This window comes from Morus notabilis, unplaced genomic scaffold (genome assembly GCF_000414095.1).
Source record: "Morus notabilis unplaced genomic scaffold, ASM41409v2 Scaffold936, whole genome shotgun sequence".
NCBI lineage: Eukaryota > Viridiplantae > Streptophyta > Magnoliopsida > Rosales > Moraceae > Morus > Morus notabilis.
The window spans coordinates 133,887-143,214 of record NW_010367904.1 but is presented as its reverse complement, the minus strand read 5'-3'; the positions used below and the strand labels follow the sequence as shown (position 1 = coordinate 143,214).

Here is a 9,328-nt window from a genome sequence, read left to right as displayed (position 1 = left end):
ATATAATAATAATAATAATTAAACTGTGTTGCGCAGTTTGGTCAGATTTGGATATGTGCTTCTTTTTAAAAAAAAAAAAAAAAATTCTAGAATTTTTATTACCCTTTCATACAAAATTTTCCAAAGAATTACAAAATTCCTGTGTTGCTCCAAATATAAAAATTAAATTAAATTAAATCCTCCCATTAATTTAACAATAACTTATTTCTCCAAATATAGGAAATTAAGCGCATCCATCAGTTTACCATCCTTGTTGAAACTTGAAAACAAAGAGCTTTATATAGAGCAGAGATTCTCAACGGTAGAATATGTTCTGAAAACTAAGGGTTATTATTATAATTATCTTTAAATTTAACGTGATTTAACAAATTATTTCTTAAATTTTTAATTTTAATAATTAACCCTTTGAACTTATAAAATTATTGTAATATGTCTTATTTTATTATATTTATTTAAATTTTTTATTAGATTTAAGGGATTATCAGTTAATAAATTAAAATATTTGTGTTATATTTGAATAGAAATTTTAAAATTTGTCGTAAAATGTACTTTTTTAACACAATTATAGTTAATAATGAGATATATTGCACACAATTTTACAAGTTGAAAGGTAATTTGACAAAATTAAAAGAAAAAAAATGTTATTCTCACGAGCAGCTCAACTTAATAATAAAAATGCAAGTGGTTTTAACACCGACAACATTGACTGTCGATTAAATTAGTGACGATTCAGCGCTCTCAGTTCTACATATCCCCAAAAACCAAACGATAGATCGACGCTAAACTGATTAATCGAGCGGCTCAGATTCCACTTAGACATAATCTACTGTCCGTAAGCACTACGGGCAATAGTTTCTCACAGTCGTCTTTAAGCTTCACATCGTCTTTCAGCTCAGCCAAGTAGAAGTGTAACAGAAGATCTCAAACGCGCTTCTCTCTGTTTCTCTCTCTTATTTTCTCTCTCCAAGAGTGCAGACAAAAGCGGCTACCTTTCAGACCTCGACAGATCCAGAAGCTTCTTCTTCTTCCAATGTTGTGGGTCTCGGCTTTGGCGCTTCTCTGCGCTTTGAGCTTCGCTTTTGTCGAGGCCTCCGTCCACGACTACGCAGCCGAGAGATTCGCCGCAAAAGGAAACGCCTTCGTCGTCCATGGAGGCAGCGAGGGGATTTACTCTTCTGTCTCTGGTCCCAGCGACAATTCTATCTCTTCTAACGGAGACTCTTATGTACGGTAATGCCATTTCCCCTTCTCAACCGCGCGATATTTCCTTAGTTCACTTTGAATTTTCTCGTTTGTGTTACTGTTTTATGTGAAATTTAGCTTGAATTGTAATTTCTGTGATTGTGGAAAGTTGAATAGAAAGAAATGTTAGTCTTAGTGAGTTCAATTATGAACTTGTTGATGCTTAAAAAACATTAAAAAAAAAATGGAACTGAAAATTTGAATTTTGATTAGTCTCCAATATTCAATTCTATGTTCAATGAACTTGTTTCTCAATGTCTATGTTGTACTGAAATATGAACCTTGTTTGTATTTTGCTTGTGATCTGGAAAACCAGCTTTGAAAAGGTAACATTCCGGAGACCGAAAGAATATGCAAATTTCAGCTCGGGGTCGGTCCACGCCGTTATTTTTGAGGTGGAAGATAGAGAAACAATTGGGGGTTCAGCATATGGGGGTCAAAGGGCAGTGTGTTGCACTGCTGATCTTGCTAAACTGGATGCGTGTAAAGAAGGAGAAATCATTCACCGCCAGTCCGCTACTAATCCCGGTTGGCCCCAAGTTTTTGGTGTCTCATTTGAGGTAGATGATGAAGCTGTCACATTACCATCAAAGTCGATAGAGATCACTAAAACTGGGATGTATAACTTGTATTTCATGCATTGTGATGTGAGGCTTAAGGATGTGGTTGTAGAGGGGAAAACAATATGGAAAAACCCTAATGGATATTTACCTGGTAGAATGGCACCTCTTATGAAATTCTATGGGTTCATGTCATTTGCCTTTGTGCTACTTGGGATCTTTTGGTTTTCGCAATACGCGAGGTTTTGGAGAGAAGTTCTTCCACTGCAGAACTGCATTACTCTAGTGATAACTCTGGGAATGTTTGAGATGGCTTTGTGGTTCTTTGACTATGCTGAGTTCAACGAGACTGGAATCAGGCCTACTGGGACAACTATATGGGCTGTCACTTTTGGCACCATTAAACGTACCGTGGCACGTTTGGTCATTTTGATGGTTTCGATGGGTTATGGTGTTGTTAGACCTACGTTAGGTGGGATTACATCAAAGGTGATTATGCTTGGAGCCACCTTCTTTACGGCATCTGAAGTTCTTGAGATGGTAGAAAATGTCGGTGCAGTGAGTGATCTTTCCGGAAAGGCCAGATTGTTCTTGGTTCTCCCTGTGGCATTATTGGATGCTTTCTTCATCCTATGGATATTTTCATCTCTGTCTGCAACTTTAAATAAGCTTCAGGTACTTGGTCGCATTTCACCTTTGGTAGTTAATCACAAAGTAGTCGTTTGCTCGTGTTACATTGCTTATGTTTCTCTCCATTGTTTCTTCTGTAGTAAATTATACAAAAATCCAGCTAATGACATTTGATCTTTTGTGTGTGATGTTGCAGGCAAGGCGAATGCTGGTTAAACTAGATATTTACAGGAAGTTCACAAACGCTTTGGCAGTAGCTGTTATTGTGTCCGTTGGTTGGATATGCTATGAGGTAATCAAGATATCACGCCTATGAAGATGAAGAAAGTATATTAACATTGTTTCTTAATTGACTAGTGAACCATGGCAATGATTCTAATGTAGAGGAATATGATTATAATAAATAGGCTTAACACTTTTAGTTGAGAAGATACAAGATATGAATGTCAAAGCTCAACACAGACGTCAAAAAAAAATGTAGTGGTGAATGGGAAAGTAAACTAAAATTTTAAAGGTTCCTCCATTACGAGGCATGTAGTATTTTATGTTCTTGTATTTGCGATTTCTGCTTTGTGTGTTTCTCATTTGATAAATTGTAATTGCAGCTCTATTTCAAGTCAAATGATATTTACAATGAGCAGTGGCAGAATGCTTGGATCATCCCAGCCTTCTGGCAAGTCCTATCTTTCTCTCTTCTATGCGTCATCTGTGCTCTTTGGGCACCCTCCCAGAACTCAATGAGGTAAAATCAAACCTTGGCTTTCCAGATTCTTCATTCTCTTCCCTTCATTCTCTTTTATATGTTCACTTATTGTAGAACAAAAGATTGTGTTTCGGTTCTCCATCTTTATTTGAGAACTTAGTATGTTCTGGCGAGGCAAGCCATCTCTCTTTTTCGAGCCATGCTTAGGAGAGCCACAACTTGGAATAAGTTCCACAAGTGACCATTGTGGGCATGCTTAATGTACAAATTGGCTTTCAGATTCAAATATAGCAATTACTGACCGGTGCCACTTCCTCTCTTGTTTTATGCTATAGGTATGCTTACTCTGATGATGGAAGTGAAGAGTTTGACAGGGATGATACAACTCTAACACTCATCAAACCATCTCCAATTCCTTCAAAAGATGTTCGTTCTGCTCCGGAAACTAGATCATTGCCCGGCAGTAACGGGCTGTCGAATGGTGATCTGGAAGAAGACAAAACAGAGTAAAAAGAATATTGCTAGTTACCATTGCAACAGTCTCCGGCTGATTGTAGTACCCCCATAATTTACTGAACATATACGATGAAGAGGAAAATTCAGCGGGGATGATAACAGGGAAAACTTCATTTGACATCCCGTCATGTTAGCTTTCTTTTGTCTGTTTGTTTTTCTTTCTTTCTTTTTTATTTGATTGATCATATTAGCTTTTTCTTTTCTTTTCTTTTCTGTTATTTCTCTCTAGCTATTTGTTCATTCGGTTATTGAATATAATAGCAGTCTTCCTCTGTGATAAATATATCTTTGAATTGTTGGTTATATGCTAAAAGTGGTCCTTATCAATTGGAATTATGTGGCTCAAAAAGCTAGCTTTATATACGTACACGTATACGTGTGTGAGAGAGAGCGCCTTTGTAAAGAATAATGAGAAGTTAGTAATTTACATATTAAATAATAAATACTGAAAGTGTTAAAAGAGTGATACAAAGTGACAGTATTTCTCTTTTAGAAATTTCCAACCTAGAAAATGTGATTTCGACCTGCAAATGATTGCCTTCTATGAAAATTTATTGTAGAATTTGTTCGTTTAATGTACCTCGACCTCCGCCAAAGTGCTTTTCAGGGGGCTATCCAAAATAGCCAGGGGCCAATGACTGATTCAACTTCATTTTCTGTTATTGGAAAACGATTCTTGCATTTGTCAGAACAACAATATAAAACATTCCTAATTTGCTCATTACCAAATGAATTATCTAATTCTGATACTTGAATATCTTCTCGTGCTCTCGTTGTCAATTTATGAGGTCTAATTGTGGTCTTCTTGATCGCCAATGCTAAACTTTTTAAGTGCAAGAAGTATTAGTTGTGGAAATTAATTGTGGAAGAAATGCACAAGTTGTTAACCACCAAAAGAAAAAAAGGCCTCAACAAAATTGTGAGTTTTCTATTAGGGACCTCTAGTACGCTAACTTACCGGTAAGTCAAATTTTTTATGCTTCAGATCTATATAAAATCAAGTAAAAATTAAAAAATACGCAAATCTAACTATTAAAAAAACTTGATCTAACCAAGCATACAAGAGAATTTCCCTTTCTATTATTCAAAAAATGCATAGGCAATCCAGGTGTTCATTACGGTGATTTAAAAAGTGAATAGGTTGATGTCAAGCTCAATTATTTCCAATTAAATAACAAAAAGGTCCGTTCATAGTCCATTTGTGGAGAAAAAAGAGTGACAGAATCTTTTATGGTATGCCTTTCAAATCCTTTAATCTATTATACTAGAAAAACGGAAAATCCTTGAATTTCAACCGCAGCAGAAATGTTGCAGGATTACCAGCTACAGGCATCATTCCATAATTCCTACAATTTGTGGGCAGAATTAAATATGACCAACTCGAATATTTCAAGTACCATTTTGTAGAACCATAATATATACAACCATTACGATTTTATTATTTTTGACAAAATATAATCGCGACTCATTTTATAGTACTCGATCAATTCCTAACTTCGTGAAAATAAGCGTCCATCTTAATCTGAAATAGAGTTGGCTACAGAATGGTTTTTTTTTTTTTTTTTTTTTCATATAAAAAGAAACCCACTAATTTGATCTTGACTGAATTTTCATACACTGCAAAACTTGTTCTTGAATCTTGATAATCTCCTGTAGTGCGTTTTTTTTTTTTTTTTTTTGCTAAATTTAACATTGCATTCGATTCATTCAAATGGCAATCTAATTGCCCTAATATTTAAAACAAAACTTTACCTAAGATTCCATTTAACTCCTCTCAGGTAAAGACGTATCTAAGATTCCTCACCTGCAGTTATATCCGAATCAACTGCAAGTTTGAGCTTTCAGTTTTTCTTCTGGGAGGACTATAAACTAACTTAAACAAGATGACTTGTTTTTGCGAGCATTTAACAATTATTGCCACTCTTTTCTATATTTTACTTGCATTCCAAAAGTCAATGATGTTGACTCCACACCTACCAATCCCGCTTCTTACCTGAATCTCGCAACTTGAGGTCAACCAATTCTTCGATTTAGGTAAGGAAGGGGTTGACCAATTTAAGCAATAGCTACACTCCCAAAGGACAAAACAAATTGTAATAAATTGTTGAATTGCCCTAGTTAACGTACGTTTCAGATCGTTTAAAAGATTTTAAAGAATCATGATATGTGTTACTGAATGACTTTTAGGATTAAAAAATCGTTTGAAGCTTAAAACAAGCTCTCTGCAGGAATAAAAAATTCTAGTTGTAAAACAGTATCGCATACTGATGATTATCGCATATGAACATAATTTTCAACTGAATGTTGAATTCATGATTGCAAAAGAATGACAGTCAGATTAACTTGTGGATAAGGAACCGCAGAATTTTAGTCAATAAATCATCAAAATTGATTCTACAAAGTTTCTCTTAGAATATGAGCTTAACTAGTATTCATATATATCCCATCAGGGCAGAAAATAAATGAAACATCGCAAGTTTTTAAATCAACTTGCAATGCAAGATTGACAGAACTGATCTGAATTTCAATTCCCAATGGTCAATCTAATTCAAGGCTAAAAATATGATATGATATAGAGTCATTTCCAGCTTGTAACAGAAACTGCTTCTCGATATCAATAAGAATAAAAGAAAACACACATACAATAACTCCAATATAAACAAGAAGAGAAAAAAGAAAAAAAAATCTAGAACTCATAACGAATAACATGCTTACAGGGCAGAAGCATCTAGGCTGAGGACTTGGCCAGTCTGGAGAGTTACACCGGATCTTCTTACTGAGCTTGGTTTCTTGAACACTGAATTGAAGTAGAATAAATAGAAGAAGTCGGAAAATTCCAGAATGACCAGCACCATATCACCCAAACGCTCCAAAAAATTAAAAGAATGTTTTTCCCTAGCTTCTAAGTTGCAAAAACTCGCTTCATTCCATCAATGAGATCTCCTCCTCAAGTGCTGAGATACAGGACATCCCTCAAAGAAGTCCAACACGGCATTCTCCAAGTCCTCCGCTGAGTACTTGATGTAATTCTCTGGATGCTTTCCACTCTCTATATGGTTTCTAAATCTCCCCAAGAATGATCTGTAAGCTGGAATCAACTTCTCTGAGATTGATATCCTCAGCTCTTCCCTAAGCTGGGAATCTGGTACCAACCATGTTGCTTGAGTCCTATGAACTTCCTCAAACATGGCATTAAAGGTCTTGAACCTCTCTCTCAAAGCACTCTTTGAAACCCCAGAAGAGAAACTCCCACTCACATGCAAGCCCTCATCTCTAAGACAATACAACACTCTCACCCAAGTAGCTCTCTGGTAATTAGTAGCTGCAAGGCGAAATTTCCCCGTCATCTTCCTCAAATAATCGTCTCCGATCATTTCCCTCAATTCTGGAGATCCTTTCACCTTCTGAACAATGTAATGAACATTGTTCATCATGAACAAATGGACCAAGGAAGCGTCCTTGTAGTGCTTGGACTTGCCGTCCAAATTGAACTGCAAAATCACAATGATCCAAATCAAATGGAGCGCCAAGGGGGTCTTCCCCTCCCGCTCCGCAAACTCCATATCCGGGGTCGTTGGATCCCCCGAATACCGGGAACCGGTCGACGGTTTCGACACGATTAACTCATTCAGTGTCTGCTTGTAATCAGATATCAAACTTATGTAATTCATGACATACCTAGTCAAGGGGTGAATTGTCCCTCCGGGGACCGGTACCCTCGACGGCTCTCGAAGCACGGCGTTCTCAAATTCCGACAATATTCCCCTCGCCGCCTCCGCCAGCCGCGACAATATCTCCGCGGCCTGTATTCGAATAGATTCCGACGATTTCGACTCGAACACGGCGTCAATATCCGGAATCAAGTCCATCAAAGCATCATGAAGGTCTAAAATCTTGAACAATTTTTCCGGCGACCTCCGACTGATACTAATCGCTTCGGCGAAATTGAAGAGCTGAATCGCGGGGCCTTTCACAGTCTCCATGAAGCAGGCATCGTCTATGGCCGTGCCTAAGCCTTCAAAGATTTGCTCGCAGAGCTTCTTCTCGCTGGCAAAGACGATCCTGATGCAGACCTTGGCGGCGCGTATCCACCGTCTGATCTTCGTCTCGAGCTGGGCCCACTCCAGCCTCTGGATATCGCCGATGCTGAGCTTCTCGATCCCTAGCTTCCTGAAACTCGAATCCACAGCCGATTTCCTGACGCTTCCGTACACCTGAATGCACTCACGCAAGTATCCGGCGGAGATCATCCGCTCCGCGATGCTCCGGAGATCAATCACCGCATCGGACGGTATCAGATCGATCTCACGGATGCTACTGGTGGACCTGTAGCTCACACTGTTGCTCGAATCTCCACGCTGAAGAATCTCGTCGTCGTCCTTGTCCTCGTAGGGATCGTCCTCGAAGTCGGCGGCGGCGCCGCTACTGCTGGCGGCGGAGGAGGAGTGAGTGGAGGAGCTCGGATCGGTGAGGGAATCGGCCTCGATAGGGGCGGTGTGGATCAACAAGATGTTGCGGAACTCATCCTCGAGGCGAGCCATGGCGATCTGGATGGCGGAGTTGACTTTGGCCTGATCGTCGGAGATCGAAATGGAGGAGATGGACCGTTGGATTCGATCAACGGCGTGGAGGTAACGATCAACCTCGAGCCGATCGCCGTCGAAGATCATCTTGTCCCTCGCCTCATCCGACGCCGTCGAGTCCCACCGCAAGATTATCTCCTCCGCCTCCTCCAACCCTATCTTACTGTCCTCCGGCGGCTCCATACCCAATTCCAAATTCACCCAAAAAAACAAATTTTTTTCCTTTTTTTGTTTTTACTTCAGAAACCAAATTGAAGATACAGAATAGAATCTGTGGAATCGTCTTCTTTGTTGGTTAATATTTAAAAACTGAAAAGAAAGAAAAAAGAATTGGGTTGTTTTTGGTGGTCTAGAAAGGCAGCTGTGGAGTTGTAGAATTGTCTTTTGTCTCAATTTTAGAGAGAGAAAGGTGGCGTCTGGAGCTGAGATTCTGTGGAAAACGAAACGAAGGAGAAGGGAACGAAAGAAGAAAATGGAAGGAAAATAAATCGGACCATTTTTTCTTTTTTCTTTTATTTTATTTCATTTTTGTTTTTGATAGCTTTGACGTTTGAGTCATTCGGCGTTGGGAATATTTTCGGGTATATGCCGGTGATTTTGCCGCTGTTTTATGGTTAAACTCTAATAATATAAAGGCAAAGCGGGGAAAAAAAGTGAATCTTTTTTTAATTAATTTGCTTTTTTGGGGAGAATTTAAATTTAATAAAGAGGAAAGTAATTTAAAAAGACAAGGGAAAAAAAAAAAAGAATGAAAGAAAAACAGCTTTATTTTTAACGCTTCCGATGGATCGAGTTGTATGATGTGTAGGATTGTCACTTCGTGAATGGTAAGGGGACTTTTGTGTTGTGTTTTTTTAGATGGCTTATCCACTTGAATGAATATTCACCATTTATTTATTTAAAAATAGTACCTTATTATCTTATTACTAGTTTAAGGGTTTGTTTGATACAATAATTTTAATTAAGATAATTTTAATCATGATTCTGAAATCAGAATTATGATTTATGATTTTAACTTCAAATTATGATTCTGAAATTATGATTCAGAATCAGGAGTTTGAATCACTTTAAATCAAGAGGAGGTGATTTTAAAA

General features: G+C 37.9%; 2 protein-coding genes across 3 annotated transcripts; one reads left to right on the top strand and one right to left on the bottom strand.

Moving 5' to 3' along the window:
* Positions 1-884: 884 nt before the first annotated feature.
* LOC21391540 (transmembrane protein 87A) lies at positions 885-3,777 on the top strand. Its single transcript, XM_010113686.2, has 5 exons — positions 885-1,230; positions 1,559-2,477; positions 2,629-2,724; positions 3,038-3,174; positions 3,471-3,777. The coding sequence occupies exons 1-5, from the start codon at positions 1,031-1,033 to the stop codon at positions 3,643-3,645; spliced, it is 1,527 nt and encodes a 508-aa protein (XP_010111988.1). The 5' UTR covers positions 885-1,030; the 3' UTR covers positions 3,646-3,777.
* Positions 3,778-4,179: 402 nt separating this feature from the next.
* On the bottom strand, positions 4,180-8,817 carry LOC21391539 (exocyst complex component EXO70A1). 2 transcript variants are annotated; one of them, XR_002903597.1, is made up of 2 exons: positions 6,367-8,817; positions 4,180-4,307 (listed from the first exon to the last, which is right to left on the bottom strand). XR_002903597.1 is itself a non-coding variant. In XM_010113685.2 (1 exon), exon 1 carries the CDS (start codon positions 8,415-8,417, stop codon positions 6,582-6,584), a length of 1,836 nt encoding a protein of 611 aa, XP_010111987.1. In that variant the 5' UTR covers positions 8,418-8,817; the 3' UTR covers positions 6,239-6,581. The 2 variants fall into 2 exon arrangements, 1 of the variants encoding a protein (XP_010111987.1); XM_010113685.2 differs by lacking the exon at positions 4,180-4,307 and having other exon boundaries at positions 6,239-8,817.
* Positions 8,818-9,328: the final 511 nt, after the last annotated feature.

Excerpts from the sequence above, each read along its gene's own strand:
- LOC21391540 (XM_010113686.2), top strand. The coding sequence starts at position 1,031 with ATGTTGTGGGTCTCGGCTTTGGCGCTTCTCTGCGCTTTGAGCTTCGCT. Across the intron at positions 1,231-1,558 it reads AACGGAGACTCTTATGTACG|CTTTGAAAAGGTAACATTCC; the intron begins GTAATGCCATTT and ends CTGGAAAACCAG. Across the intron at positions 2,725-3,037 it reads TTGGTTGGATATGCTATGAG|CTCTATTTCAAGTCAAATGA; the intron begins GTAATCAAGATA and ends TTGTAATTGCAG.
- LOC21391539 (XM_010113685.2), bottom strand. The coding sequence starts at position 8,417 with ATGGAGCCGCCGGAGGACAGTAAGATAGGGTTGGAGGAGGCGGAGGAG.